This window comes from Molossus molossus, unplaced genomic scaffold (genome assembly GCF_014108415.1).
Source record: "Molossus molossus isolate mMolMol1 unplaced genomic scaffold, mMolMol1.p scaffold_m16_p_21, whole genome shotgun sequence".
In the NCBI taxonomy this organism is placed as follows: Eukaryota; Metazoa; Chordata; class Mammalia; order Chiroptera; family Molossidae; genus Molossus; species Molossus molossus.
The window spans coordinates 5,083,270-5,099,000 of NW_023425357.1; the positions used below are offsets into that span (position 1 = coordinate 5,083,270).

Consider the following 15,731-nt stretch of genomic DNA (forward strand, 5'->3'; position numbering starts at 1 on the left):
GACCCTTAGGTGCACAAGCCAGAGGCTCTCACCACTGAACTAAACCTGTCAGGGAATCCCTGTTTTTATATTATTATTATTATTATTAATAATAATAACAATAATAATAGTAAATCAATCAAGTACTTAAAAGAAATAAAAGATAGTGAAGAGAGGAACTTTGGCCTGTATGGGTTACTGATGAGAACATCCGCAGGTGCAACTAAGGGTCACGTGTTCGATTCCTGGTCAGGGCAAATACCCGGATTTCTGTTCCATCCCTGGTGGGGCACTTGCAGGAGACAACCAACATTGATATTTCTCGCCCTCCCTCCCTTTCCCTTCCTTTGTCTAGAATCAATGAAAAATGTACACTCATGTGAAGATTGAAAAAATAGCTAAATAAAATACGTTGTTAAAAAAATTCAAATCATCACCTGAGCCTTCAACGAGTTCCAATCTTTTTGCAGGTGAAGAGCCTTGCCTTTATGATGACGAAAACCCCTGATCTATGAAGCTCAATAAAGCATATCACAAAAGGGTCTTGTGCTTGACTAGAGAATCTGGGAAATTTTACTAAACAAATGACCTCGTGACACCATCATATATATGATAAATATAACACAAGAATGCAGGACAAACTTTAAATAAAAAATAAGATGCACCCTGGCCAGTTTGGCTCGGCCTGCAGACCACTGACTCCCCAATTTCATTGAGGCCACAGGCACGTACCTCAGTTGAGGTTTTTCCTTAGCCCTGCTCAGGGTCGTGGGAGAGGTAATAAGTTGCTGTGTCCCTCTCACATTAATGTCTCTCTCTCCCCCTCTCTCATTAGGTGAAGATAAATAGAAAAATATCCTGAGATGAAGAATGAAATAAGATACATAAACATAAATGGGAATCCATGTATTCATAAGTCAGATATTGATTAAGAAAAATGAACTTTTTTTTTAATCCTCACCCGAGGACACTCCTTCATTTTTTTTTGTCCAGATAGAGTGGGAGAGAAAGAGAGAGAGAATCATCAATTTAAAAGGGACACATCAAGTGGCCGCCACCTGCACGACCCAACCAGGGACAGGGACAAACTGCAACCAAGGTACATGCCCTTAGCAGGAACCAAACCCAGATATTTCAGGACTGCAGGCCGATGCTCTAACTGCTGAGGCAAACCCACCCGGGCAGAAAAATGAACTTTTACCTGTCTGAAGTAGTTCAGTGGTTTAGTATCAAACCATGAATCAAGAGGTTGCAGGTTAGATTCCAGGTCAGGGCCCATGCCCAGGTTGTGGGACAAATACACTGTGGGAGGAATGCAGGAGGCGGCCAATCAATGTTCTCTCCCATCCATGTTTCTCTCTCTCTCTCTCTCTCTCTCTCTCTCCCCCTCTCCTTCTCAAATCAATTTAAAAATATGTATTTTTAAAGATATGAATTTTTGTAAAAGTGTGAGAATTCAAACAAAGTTACCGAGATTTCCTTAAATTCAAAAGGTGATTGTGATTATCATGAGAAAAGACAACTTGTGAGATTCAGACATTGAAAGTTTTATAGGTGAGATAATGATATGTATGGTATGATCAATGCAATTAGATTAAGACCATGAATTACATTTAGAGTAAATGAAGAACATACTCATGCTGATAGTTTACCTATGTATAGTTTGGTATTTTTTACATGACATACAGTATTATATTTAAAAATAAATTATGTGGCCCTGGCTGGTTTGGCTCAGCAGTTAGAGTGTTGGCCTGCGGTCCAGAGAGACTCGGGTTCAGTTGCCGCTAAGGGCACGTACCTAGGTTGCAGTTTGTCCCTGTCCCTGGTTGGGTCATGCAAGTGACAGCCACTCGATGTGTCCCTTTCACGCCAATGTTTCTCTCTCTCTCTCTTCCTCTCTCTCCTTCCCACTCTATCTGAACAAAAATGGAAAAATGTCCTTGGGTGAAGATAAAAAATAATTTAAAAAATATAAATTATGTGTATGCATACATGCAATAAAAATTTTATGAATGGTAATAAAAACCTTTCTCCAATTAAAAAATTTAAAGCGCTTTTTTATTCTGTTTCTCACACTGTATAGTATTCAGATGTCACCGTCAGATGTATTCCAAGTAGTTACATATGGAATCTGTAGTGTACTACTAACATGTTTTTGATTAAGGTGTGGGTTAAACTTCCTACTGAAATTTAGTGAAACCAAGATAAACATTAAAAAAAAAAAAAAAGCCAATAAAATAAAGTGTATAAAATGAAAATAGCAAGATAGTAATGTAAAGAATTTGGGGCCAACTGGTGTGGCTCGCTGGATTGAATGTTGTCCCATGAAATGACAGTACCCGGTTGGATTACCTTTACCAGGTCAGGGCACATGCCCAGTAGGGGGCATGCAGGAGGCGACAAGGTAATGTTTCTCCCACACATGGATATTTTTTTCTCTCTCTCTAAAAAATAATAATAAAGAATTGAAAGCTGATCCTGCTTTGATGGACTCATCAGCTGTAAGAGAGTCACCCCATGGACCAAAGACTCTCGGGTTTGATTCCAGACAGGGGTACATAGTTTGGTTGTTGTTCAGGCCTGGCTCTGATCCAAGTCATGTGAGAGGCTACCACTCGATATGTCTCTCTCGTGTTGATGTTTCTTTCACTCTCTCCCACTCTATCTAAGGTTAAATGGAAAAGGGTCCTCGACCGACAATTAAAACAAAAAAGAATTTGAAAGGAAAAATATGAAAAGTGTTAGAATTCAATGAGTGGAGTTTGAACTGTTCTTCCTACTTGACACCTGCTTTGTGCTTAGGAGACCTTACTGTGACCATTATTATTGTTCTCCTTATACTACATTGAATTTTTCTAATATTGTGTCCAAAAAAGTGTACGGGTATCTGCTAACTAGATCTGGATGCATGATCTCATTAATGGCCAGAGTGTGCTGGGCACTGCATTTGGGGTTTGTGTTCACACTATTTTTCAACCCAAAGGTCCCTGGTGTACACACAATACTGGAGAGAAGGATGTGGGTCCAGAATATGGTCAGGGCTTAAAGGAAGAAATGGTGAGAATCATTGTCCCATACAGCTAATAGGAATATAGAGAACAGAATGTCATAGGCAGTGGACTCCTTGCATGGAAAAGAGGTTAGCACTCACCATGAAGACCTGAATTCTGTAGGACTTCAGAATCATATTTTAATATTAGGTCCTAGAATTCATGTCAAATTGTCCCCTCTCCTCCAGGGTGAATGTCACTGCCACATGTGAACAAAATTTGAAGAGTCAAACTGAGCATCGAATTCATCAGAGTAGATAGAATCACAGGCTGACACCCAAAATATGGGAGAAAGTGCAAAGACCCAGCACAAATTACCTGTCTTCTGAGGGTCAAACTCCAAGCTGGGATCAAAGGAGAGCCAGACAAATACTGGCTCAGTCAAAGTTCCCCTGGAGGAACTGCTGCAGCTGACAGATGGTGGCGATTCAGTGAACACTGGAAAGGAAAGGGTAAGTGCTTTGTATGTTACGGAGAAAAGAGGAAAACTATGATAATCACACAGTGGAAAAGCACATTCAGATGAGCAACACTGGTGCTCACAGTGCAAGGATCCCAGTGAGGGCTTCACAACATGGGTACAGATTGTCCCTGGCTCTGGGGCCAGATTCCAGGTTGGAATCCAGCCTCTTGAATCGGGCACTTCTGTTGTGTAAACTTGGAGAACAGACTTCATTTCTTTAATCCTGGGTGTTCCCAGCAATTTATTATTTTTACTTCCAGAGTTGTGAGAATTTTAAGTGAATGCTCAAAATGCTAACCCTGGCAAACTGTCACTGAGGAATAACGTGTCCCTTTTACTGATCCGCAAAAAGCAAGGTAAGAACTTCATCGCCTGCATGTCACATTTAGCCAACTGAGACTCGGGGAACTCTATACAGTTGCCTGGACATTCCCTGGTGGGGACACCACAAGGAGCCTTCAGTACCCACAGCACCTGCCTTCTAGCAGGTGGGTCAGTAGGTTTGGAAAAACCCATTTCTTTTTAAAAAAGACCCAAAATACATGAGACCTTGGCAATACTTAGCAGAGAGGGTTGCCTAGCCCGAGAATGTCTCTGGAGGCAGATTTAGGGGCTGCTGCAGCCAAAGCAAGCAGCACGAATGCTGGCAACTGTGCCAACGGGCACCTTAACTCTTGACCTCCTGCAACAACTTGGGAATAAAAACATATATTCACTTAAAAATTTTATTAATTTTTAGAAAGAGGAGAGGGAGGGCAACATTGATGAGAGAGAACATTGATTAGCGGTCTTCTGCATGCCCCCCACTGGGGAATGGACCCACAACGTGGGCATGTGCCCTGGCTGGAATACAACTGGTGACCTCTTGGTGCATGGGTTGAGGCTCAGCCACTAAGCCACACTGGCTGGGTTATTATACCCATTTTTACAGGAGCAAAATGACTCCTACACCCTCCCTAAGGAAGGGGTCGTTTACCTGTGAGTCCTAATGAAACACACAGAATCGTGATTCAAATCCAGGCTGCCTGTCTCAAGGAATGGAAAATCTGATCACTTCTCTCCTATTTCCCCTTGCTCTGAGCTTTGGAATTCCACGCCACTGCTCATTCTGTGAGTCCAGACCCAACCCAAGAAGCCCTACGACAGCAGACCTTAAAAATGGGTCAACACTATCAAAGCAATGGCTTATGTCATCAAAAGTTCATGCTTGTGACAGGGATGGAGAATGTCAACAGTGTAAGTTAAAGATAAGTGTCCATTACACTGTGTGTGGCATAAAAAATGGAAATATATTAGAACTTATTATTCCAATGAAGAATATTTATTCCATAAAGCAAAACAACCACAGAAAAAGTGAAATTCAAATAACCTTTTTATTTCACGGTCCTTAACTCAAAGAAAATTGACAACATTGATAACTTTAAGCAGAACGTGGTCTGACATTTCATGAAAATACGTGATAGCAACTATACATTTGAACATATGTGACAACTAGTACATACACGTATGTTTCAGAAAGATTGCCAAGTGATCCAAAGCTTTACCATAACAGTTACGCCCACAAGGTCTTGATCCTGTAGGTTTTCTCTGATAAACACTGAGTCCTTTATAGGGAATGCTTTCCCTCATTCATCCCATTCACAAAGTTTTCTCCTCTGTATATTCTATAATGGGTATTGAGATCATTTTTGGTAAGAACTTTACACATTCAGTACGTGTAAAGAAAGTCTTTCCAGAGCAAAATCTCTGAAGATGTGGGAGCATGCTTTCTTCCAAAATCCTTCACCATATGCACTATTTGTTCAAATTTTCTGCAGTATGAGCTTGCCTACACCTAGAGTACTCTTTATGAAGCCCTTTCTACAGGCATTGCAAATATATGGTTTCTGTTCATATAAATTTGCTGATGTGCAATGAGCATGCTTTCCCCAATTAATACTCAGCCACTTCTCCTGCATATAGAAATTTACCTCCTATATGAATCCCCCACATGTACACTGAGATGAGAGTTCATGGTAAAGTCTTTCCCACATTAAATGTACATACATGGTTTCTCTTACGTATGAGTTTGCTGATGTAAAGTGAGATCAGTCTTCATAGCAAAGCCTTTTCCACATACATTACATACAAAGGGCTACTCACCCATGTGTTTTCGCTGATGTGTGACAAGATGATGCTTTGCTTTGAAACTTTTCCCACATTTACCACAAATAAAAGGTTTCTCTCCTGTATGAGTCCGTTGATGCAAAACCAGCTTGCTATTCACTGTGAAGCCTTTTCCACATTCACTGCATACAAAGGGTTTCTCTCCTGTGTGAGATCGCTGATGATTAATCAGATAGCTCTTCCTTGTGAAACCTTTTCCGCATTCACTACAGATATAAGGTTTCTCTCCTGTATGAGTCCGTTGATGTACAACGAGCTGTACCTTCTCTGCAAAGGCTTTTCCACATTCACTGCATACATAGGGTTTCTCTCCTGTGTGAGATCGCTGATGGGCAAGCAGACAGCTCTTCCTGATGAAACCTTTCCCACATTCACTACAGACAAAAGGTTTCTCTCCTGTATGAGTCCGTTGATGTAAAACCAGCTGTACCCTCACTGGGTAGCCTTTTCCACATTCACTGCATACATAGGGTTTCTCTCCTGTGTGTAATCGCTGATGTATAATCAGACAGCTCTTCCTCGTGAAACCTTTCCCACATTCACTGCATATATAAGGTTTCACTCCTGCATGAGTCCGTTGATGTAAAACAAGCTTGTTCTTCACTGGGAAGGCTTTTCCACATGCATTACAGATATAAGGTTTGTCTTCTATGTGAGATAGCTGATGCACAATCAGATGGCTCTTCCTGATGTAACCTTTCCCACATTCACTACAGACAAAAGGTTTCTCTCCTGTATGAATCCGCTGATGTACAACCAGCTTGGCCTTCTCTGGGAACCCTTTTCCACATTCAATGCATACAAAGGGTTTCTCTCCTGTGTGTGATCGCTGATGTACAATCAGAGTCTTCTTCACAACGAAACCTTTCCCACATTCACTACAGACATAAGGTTTCTCTCCTGTGTGAAATCGCTGATGGTCAGTAAGCGATCTCCTCCTGGTGAAGTGTTTTCCACATTCACTACATATATAAGGTTTCTCTCCTGTATGAATTCGCTGATGCTCCATCAGTGATCTCTTTAAGGTGAAGTGTTTCCCACATTCATTGCACATAAATGGTTTCTCTGAAGAATGAGTTTGCTGATGTGTCATGAGATTACCTTTCACTGTGAAGCCTTTCCCACATACATTACATACATAGGGCTTCTCACCTGTGTGTTTTCGCTGATGTGTGATCATATGATACTTTGCTTTGAAATCTTTCCCACATCTAGTACATACATAAGGTTTCTCTCCTGTATGAGTACGTTGATGTAAAATCAGCTTGCTCTTCACTGGGAAGGCTTTTCCACATTCACTGCATACATAGGGTTTCTCCCCTGTGTGAGATCGCTGATGTACATTTAGACAGCCATTACTGGTGAATCCTTTCCCACATTCACTACAGATATAAGGTTTCTCTCCTGTATGAGTCCGCTGATGTATAACCAGTTGCACCTTCACTGGGAAGCCTTTTCCACATTCACTGCACACATAGGGTTTCTCTCCCGTGTGAGAGAACTGATGTATTATTAGAGAGTCCTTCCTGGTAAAACTTTTGCTGCATTCACTACAGATATATGCCTTCTCTCCTTTTTGTTTCTGATGTGTGGTGACACGACCACTGTTTCTGTAACATTCACTGTAGACGCAAGGTTTCTCTCCTGTGTGAGTTTGGTGATAACGAATGAGCTGAGACTTGATGAACATTTCCTCACACTCAGTACTGTTATTAGGTTTCTCTGTCATGTGAGTTTTCTGATGTATATTCAATTCTAATTCCCTCAGAAAGGTCTTGTCACATTCAGTGCACTCACATTGTTTTAGTCCTGCTTGAATTCTATGATGTTCAGAGAGCCAGTATTTTGTGGAGAAAACTTTTCCACACAGAAGGCATCCATAACTATTCTCCTCACTATGGACTCTATCATGTTGAGTCAGAAGAGACATCTTGATGAAGGCCTTCCCGTACTCAGTGCATACGAGGGCTTTCTGTCCACTGTGAGTTCTCTGTTGCTGAATGACCTGTGATTTATTACTCATGTTTTTCATACCGAAAGGGAATGTATTTTCAGGGTAACGTTGTTGGTTACCATGCAGAATCGATGTCCCATGTCTATTCAACTCAACAGAGTTAGTTAAGTTACAGCTGCTGTTTTGGTTTTCAAAATTTAATTTTGATTTCAAAGGTTTTTCAAGTATCTCAAGATTATGATTTTGCTTTAGTAAGAAATGACCTTCAATCTGATTAACAATATTTGCAAATGTGTTATGTTCACAGTATTGTTCCACACTCTTCTGAATGTTTCCAATTTGCAGGTGACATTGTAGAGGATCATCATCTTGCCTGCATGCTAGGAAAGAAGAGAACAGTAATTCACCCTGTAATGTCCCCTAGTGTTAGTATGATATAAAACTGTTTTTACAAAATGCCTTCATGTGAGGTAACTGTTTAGTGACAATATGTTTTAAGGAAACAAATATAACTGGTTTCTCTCCAGAGCTGTTGACACTGAACTTGTTAAAATCTTGCAATATCCTAAGCGAGAGTATCTATTTTTATACGTATATAAAAAAAAATTGTACAAGTAAAGGTGAGTTTATGCTGGTGGCAACACAGGGTTTCTATACAGCTTCAGGAAGGATCCAGACACCAGAGAGACTAGCTAATTAAAAGTCTCACCTTTTAGCTCAACACTGACCCATGGAAAAAGAGGAAAGGCCTAGGGATTAAAGCCGTATAAAAACTCTTAAGATCTAATCCACTTCTAAGGTTTTTTAACAAAGATATTTGTCCGGTGGATGGTTTACCCGAGGTCCATGGGAACAAAACTTTCCATTCAAAAAATTTTCAGATCTCAGCCTATGTGACTACTTACCTATATTTTTTACAACATCCTTTTAAAAAACTAGTAAACATAACTATTTCTCTGAGTACTGTGAACTGTTTTAAAATTTTTTAAAATTTTTTTGTTTATTGATTTTATAGAAGGAGGATGGGAAAGGTAGAGAAACATTGATGAGAGAGAACATAGACTGGCCACCTCCAGCATGTCCCCCATTGGGGATTTAGCCCAGAACCCAGGCATGTGCCCTGACTGGGATTCAATCCGGTGACCTCTTGCTGCACGTGCCAATGGTGAACCATTGAGCCCCACTGGCCCAGCTTAACTTTAGATATTGTTAAAAGACTCATTTGATTAGGTTAGGGAATTTGGGCCCTTTCAAGTCACGTCTGGGTTCTTTCCTGGACTACTTTTGATCATTTTAATCTCCATGTTTTACAGTTACAAATTATAACCATGACTATAACAGTACACTCCCCTCCCTGATACTCACTACCTTCTACATTGTAGTCAAAGTGCCTTTCAAAAAATTAGCTAAACAAAGCTACTTTTCAACTCAAACTTGGTTACTGGTGTCTCAATTCATTTGGAATGACAGCAACATCTTCAGTGGTTCAAGAAGCAATTTATGGCCTGCATCTCAGAATGCTCAGCTGCCACCCTACTGCTCTCACTTCATGTCCTTTTCCCTCTTGCTCAATTCACTCATCCAGACAAGTTTCATGGACCTTCCTCATACAGAGTACACATTAAGCTCTTTCTACTTTCTATAGGCTCACCTTTGAACTGACTCACATCCATAATCTATGCGCTCAAAGGCTCCTTATCAAACAACCATTTTGATAAGCAGTTCGGAAAGCAGTTCCAGGACAAACACCCAGTCTTTCACTGCTTGTTTATTTTCCTTACAGCAGTTTTGACTTTAAGATACACATTTATTGCCCTGGCCAGTTTCGTTCAGCGTCAGTCTGTGGTCCAGAGACTCGGGGTCGATTTCCGCTAATGGCACGTACCTCAGTTGCAGCTTGTCCCCAGCCCCAGTTGGGGATGTGTGTGGCAGCCAGTCGATTTCTCTCTCTCACGTTGATGTTTCTCTCTCTTCCTCCCCCTCTCCCTCCCGCTCTGTCTGCAGATAAATGTAAAAATGTCCTCGGGTGAGGATTAAAAAAAAAAAAAAGATACACATTATTGGTTGTACATAACATCTACTGAGAAGGAAAATAATGCGGTAAGTAGGAACAAGGTTGATTAATTTTTTTGTACTGCTGTTACCTTCAAATATTAGCATATACTAAGGGAAGTGTAAAGGCATGAAGGGATCACCTCAATTGCAGGAGGCAATCACAGGTATGGACACATTAAGAAGTATCCAGGAAGAAGATGGAAACTATGTCAGCAAGACGGTAACATACCATGGCAATGACTAAAAGAGAAGCTGCAATTTCATTAGACAGGACACTTGGTTACCTAGGACCAAGTGTCATCAAATATGGTAAGAAAATAATTGATTTCATTTTCAATGAAAAAAAAAAAAAAAATCATCAGAAAACGCAATCAAGAAAGGAATTCCAAATTTAATTTACAACGTAATTAAAAAGAATATCATATTTAGGGATATACTTAAGGAAGAAAGGGATAAAATTTTTATTCTGAAAGTTTCAAAGTGAAGTTGGAAAAAATTAAAGATTGACAAAAAACCACCCAATGATTCTGGATTAAGATGTATAATATGGCCCTGGCTGGTTTGGCTCAGCAGTTAGAGTGTTGGTCTGTGGTCCGGAGAGACCCAGGTTCAGTTCCCGCTAAGGGCACGTACCTAGGTAGCAGTTTGTCCACAGCTCTGGTTGGGTCGTGCGGGTGGCAGTCACATCAATGTTTCTCTCTCTCTCTTCCTCTCTCTCCCTCCCACTCTATCTGAACAAAAAACAAAAAAATGTCCTTGGGTGAGGATAAAAAGAACAAAAAAAAAGGTGTATAATATAGATAAAAAGGAATAACTATACAAAGGAGATTCAATGTAATCGCTACAAAAATCCAATCATTTTAACAGAAATTCTCAAGCTGATTCTATAATTCAAATAAAACTAAAAGAATACAGAACTCAAAATCACCTTCTAAAAAAAGGTAAGACGAGTCTTTGCAATTTCAAAACTTACTAAGAAGTTTTAGGAATCAAGACCATAATGAGAATATGTACATATAAAATGTTCCAAAAGTCCAGCTGTGTGCCTCAGCAGTTGTCTGTCAACCCATGTACCAAGAGGTCGCCTGTTCTATTCCCAGCCAGAACACAATCCCAGGTTCTGGACCTGATCCCCAGTGGGGAGCATGCAGGAGGTGGCCAGCAATGTTCTCTCTCATTGATGTTTCTATCTCTTCCTCTCACTATCTCTAAAATCAATAAATAAAAAAAATAAAAATAAAAAACAAAAAAAAGTTCCAAAAAAGACTGTGTGGATGATTGTTTTTTAAATTTATTTTTTCAATAATTTATTTTTGTTATATATCTTTCTCCTTTTCCCCACACTGATTTCCCCCCACCTCTTTCCCTCCCTGCCATGTCCCCAGCTTTGTTGTCCATGTCCATTGTTCATGCATACATGCATGTGTGGATGATTGACCAACCTGATGAATATACTGAAAACCAATTAAGTAGAAATATATAGTTTTAATGAGGAAATTGTACGGTATGTAAAATAAATGTAAGTAAAAGCATAAAAAACATGATGTGAAAACAAATGTTTTAGGATAAAAAAATGCAGCCATAACATCTAAGCATAAAACAAAATTTAAATTAGGAAAACTAGGAAGAAAGTCATTAGAAGCAGACATAAGCAATGATTTAGTTTGGCCTGGATCTCATGTAATACGGTAAGATCTTTCCTGTTCTTCAAAAGAACAGTATAAACACTTTATGTTTTATTTATGTTTTTATCCACACCCAAGGCAACTTTTGCATTTATCATCACATAGAGTGGGAAAGAGAGAGAGGTGAAGAAAGAGAGTCAAAGAAATTGATGTGAGAAAGACACATCATCTGCTTGCCATCCACACAACCCCACGTGGGGCCGGGGACAAACTGCAACCAAGGTATACACCCTAGCGGGAACCAAACCTGAGTCTCTCTGGTCCACAGGCCGATGCTCTAACAGTTGGCCAAACCAGGTCAACAGTAGAAACATCTTAGAAGGAAGCTCAGCATGTCAGGAACATCCCAGCTGATGTCAGAATAGACAGAATTTTTTTAAAGGTCTCAGGTGAGAAGAGAAAGGAAATTTTCAAAAGGATGAAAAAAAAATGATTCTTGCTCTCACACAGAAAAGGAGAAGCCAGAATCACCATGCCGAGGAGTTAAATAGGTGGAAAGAATATCTACCTTAGACAATCTGGATGCAGAAGTCAATTTGAGGGTCTATTTCACAGATCAGGAAGAGGTTAATTCATGGAAATGGAGAAAACATTTAACAGTGATGAGAACTGAGTATGAAAAACCTTGGGGCACGGATGTAAATAAATTCACCGTGAAGACCAGGTTAACACGCGGACACGGTATCCAAGGTGGGATTGAATGTTACGGAGGAAAATCACGATTTTCTAAGCAGCCAGGAAAATCCAGCAGTAAAAGAAAAGGTGATGATTACCTTGGCCGGTTTGACTGAGCGGTTGGAGTGTTAGCCTGCGGTCCAGAGAGACCCGAGTTCGGTTCCCCGCTAAAAGCATGTGCCTCGGTTGCAGTGTCCCCAATCCTGGTTGGGCAGGCGGGTGGCAGCCACTCGATGTGTCCCTTTTACGTCGATGTTTCTCTCTCTCTCTCTCCCTCCCACTCTATCTGAACAAAAAATAGAAAGTTGTCCTCGAGTGAGGATAAAAAAAAAAAAAAGAAAGAAAACGTGATGAATTCAAACTTGTCTCTCTCCAGAGAACACAGGAAAGTGTAATTTAAGAAAGAGAGGTGGGCTCTGGCCGGTTTGGCTGAGCAGTTAGAGCGTTGGCATGCGATCCAGAGAGACCCAGGTTCCGTTCCCGATAAGGGCGTGTACCTCAGTTGCAGTTTGTCTCCAGCCCTGGTTGGTCGTGCGGGTGGCAGCTACTCAATGTTTCTCTCTCTCTATGTTCCCCTCTCTCCCTCCCACTCTATCTGAACAAAAATAAAAAAATGTCATAGGGAGAGGATAAAAAAAAAAAGAAGAAAAAGAAAGAGAGATGGTGCCCTGGCTGATTTGGCTGAGTGGTTGAAGCATTGGCCTGTGTACTGGAGAGTCCCGGGTTCGGGACACGTACCTCAGTTGAAATTTGTCCTTGACCCAGGTTGGGGTCGTGTGGGTAGCAACCACTTTATGTGTCTCTCTCCCATCGATGTTTCTCTCTCTTCCCCCCTCTCTCCCTCCCACTCTATCTGAAGATGAATGCAAAAATGTCCTTGGGTGGATAAAAAAGAAAAAAAAAGAAAGAGAAATGGTAATAAAGGCAGAAATATTGTGGACAAAGGTGGGAATGATCTGAGAACACTAAAAAAAGAAAACAATATAAATAAAACACAAGATGAAGATAAAATAAGCCAGATCAGAGCTCAGAAGAAAAAAAAAGTACGTTTTCCTCTACACGTCTACAAAGAAACAGAGTTCTCATCCGGGGAGGGTGGGTTCAGTTTCCTCCTTCACTCCCATCACTCTGATGCCTCCTCTGACTAGAATGTGCCTTCCTGACCTCCCACCTTGTTGAGTCTCCTTCACTCACCTGCACAGACTAGAAGGTGGAGTTCATCCTGTGCTTTCCATGGTTCTTCCCCTCGTTCCAATTTGGAGAGTGCATCTGGTTTGCTGGCTTGATACCCTGCTCGAGAAAAATGACAGAAGACTTAGACATGGGGCTGGAGTCTGTCAAGGAGGGAGAATGAACAGGTTTCACATGTCTAACACAAGGACTTTTCCCTCTTGAGTGGGGTCACTATATCCTCCTGCCTGGGGCAAGAGAACAATCTGAGATTCGACACCTAGAGTGGAAGGCAGTTATTCTGTAGCGTTAAACACATGAGAACAGAGAATCCACTAAATGGGTAAGGCTGGGTAACAAAGAGAGCAGTCCTCACCCACTGACTCCAGATGGCCGAAGTTTTCCAACATCACATCCCTGTACAGGTTCTTTTGATCGAGGTCCAGGAGCTGCCACTCCTCCCAGGTGAAGTCCACGGCCACATCGTGAAATGTCAGGGATTCCTGTAACAACACAATAATGTTTATTGTGAGATGTCCTTCAGATGACATGGAAGAAATGTTCCGTTTTTCTGCTCATTTTCACTTTATACACTGCATCTCTACACAGAGTGGGGTTCTATTTTAATATATAGTTGAACAGGAACATGTCTAGTAAAATGCTATTTGTAATTGTTCATGTAGACATTCATGCATTAATGCAATTAGATGTCACTATAAAGTGAATAAATTAAATGTTCATGATAACCTAGAAACATCTTTAATACAACCAATTTCAGACATTTGAAAGAAAAATATATATGAATACCTTCCAAACTAAAAAAGGTGCTATTTTATACCATCTACAAATGTACTAATAAGAAAGGAGAAAACTGAGCCCTGGCCGATTATCGCAGCGGTTAGAGCATCGGCCCACTGACCAAGGAGTTGCGGGTTCGATGGTGGCCCAGGACACGTACCTCGCTTGCAGTTCATCCCTGACCCTGGTCGTGTAGTGCAACAGGCAACCAGTCTGTGTGACTCTTTCACATCAATGTTTCTCTACCCCCTCCCTCCCACTCTGAGGATAAACAAAAAAATGTCCTCCAATGACAATTAAGAAAAAATAAAATTAGCCCTGGCCAGTTTGGCTCAGCGGTTAGAGCATCGGCCTGCGGTCCAGAGAGACCCGGGTTCGGTTCCCACTAAGGGCACGTACCTCGGTTGCAGTTTGTCCCCGGCCCTGGTTGGTCGTGTGGGTGGCAACCACTCGATGTGTCCCTTTCACGTCGATGTTTCTCTCTCTCCTTCTCTTCCTCTCTCTCTCCCTCCCACTCTATCTGAACAAAAAATAGAAAAATGTCCTCGGGTGAGGATAAAATAAAAATAAAATAAAATAAAATAAAATTAGAAAAGAAAAAACAATCTGAGCACTGAACCATGTTGTACAGTGGTTAGAGCGTATGCACACGGGTTGCAGTTAAGATCAGAGCCCTTGCGCCCTGGCCGGTTTGGCTCAGCGGTTAGAGCGACGGCCTGCGGTCCAGAGAGACCCGGGTTTGGTTCCCGCTAAGGGCACGTACTTCGGTTGCAGTTTGTCCCCGGCCCTGGTTGGTCGTGCGGTGGCAGCCACTCGATGTGTCCCTTTCGCATCGATGTTTCTCTCTCTCTATCTCTTCCTCTCTCTCCCTCCCACTCTATCTGTACAAAAAATGGAAAAATGTCCTCAGGGGAAGATCAGAGCCCTTGGTGGGGTGTTTGTGGGAGGTAAGTAATGGATGTATGTCTCTCCCATCTCTCCACTCCCTATGCCTCTCTCCTTCAATTCCACACTATCTAAAATTCAATGCAAAAGATATCCCCTAGTAGGATTAAAAACCAAAGAAAGTCACCTGAGCCTGCGGCATTTTCTTCTGCTCTCTGACAGGAGCTGGCAGCGGGAAAGCTTTAGCTTGCTGAGTCTCTGGTCAGCTCTAGGATTCTGTTTAGAAATCTGTCTTCAGTTAGTAAGTCCCTGGAAATGCTGATAATTCTCCCAAAAGTTTTCCTTGCTTCACACGATGCAATTGCTTGTGGTGTCCATGTAAGAAATGTCCAAACCTGTGGAGAATTTTTATGTTTATTTGAGCCAAGCTGATGACAACTGCCAGGAAGCAAAATGACAATGGATTACATAATACTCTAGAAAATGGCAGTTTTGCAGCTTTTTTATACATTAGAATCAAAGGAAAGGACAGAGGGGATTACATGAAATTCACTGGTGATAGATTAGAGGTGGGGGGTGAGGGAAAGCAACACATGGAAATCTCTGAGACTGGATAAAAAGGAAAAAAAACATGACAACTACTTCTTTTAATTGGGCAGTTGCAGTACATTTAACAGAGTTTAACACAATAACAATTACAGGCTCTGTAGTCTCCTACTGTGGTGCAAAGTTGAGCTTGAGTGGGTGGGTGGGTACAAAGAAAAATTCCCTGATAGTCCAAAATTATGCTGTCCTAGATGCAAGATGACAACAGACAGGCTCAAGAAGGTAAAGACTGACTTTTCTTAGGA

General features: G+C 41.2%; 2 protein-coding genes across 4 annotated transcripts in view; both read right to left on the reverse strand.

Moving 5' to 3' along the window:
* LOC118638279 (zinc finger protein 615-like) overlaps positions 1-15,180 on the reverse strand; it is a 41,366-nt gene extending 26,186 nt beyond the window's left edge. Inside the window, exons 1-4 of one of the 2 annotated variants that reach the window (XM_036273979.1) lie at positions 15,068-15,180; positions 13,574-13,700; positions 13,222-13,317; positions 6,811-7,992 (exon numbers count right to left, since the gene is read on the reverse strand). In XM_036273979.1, the coding sequence (XP_036129872.1) occupies positions 6,811-7,992; positions 13,222-13,317; positions 13,574-13,700; positions 15,068-15,082 (1,420 nt within the window). In that variant the 5' untranslated portion in view covers positions 15,083-15,180. Of the gene's footprint in view, positions 1-4,881; positions 7,993-13,221; positions 13,318-13,573; positions 13,701-15,067 lie in introns of those variants that run through there. The other variant, XM_036273980.1, reaches the window with a different exon arrangement.
* Positions 1-15,731, reverse strand: part of LOC118638304 (zinc finger protein 615-like) — a 279,374-nt gene that overhangs the window by 204,487 nt on the left and 59,156 nt on the right. The window contains exon 5 of one of the 2 annotated variants that reach the window (XM_036274023.1): positions 15,215-15,275. The exons of the other annotated variant lie outside the window; for it this stretch is intronic. The gene's annotated coding sequence lies outside the window, so the exon portion shown is untranslated. Of the gene's footprint in view, positions 1-15,214; positions 15,276-15,731 lie in introns of those variants that run through there. 2 annotated transcript variants of the gene reach the window in all.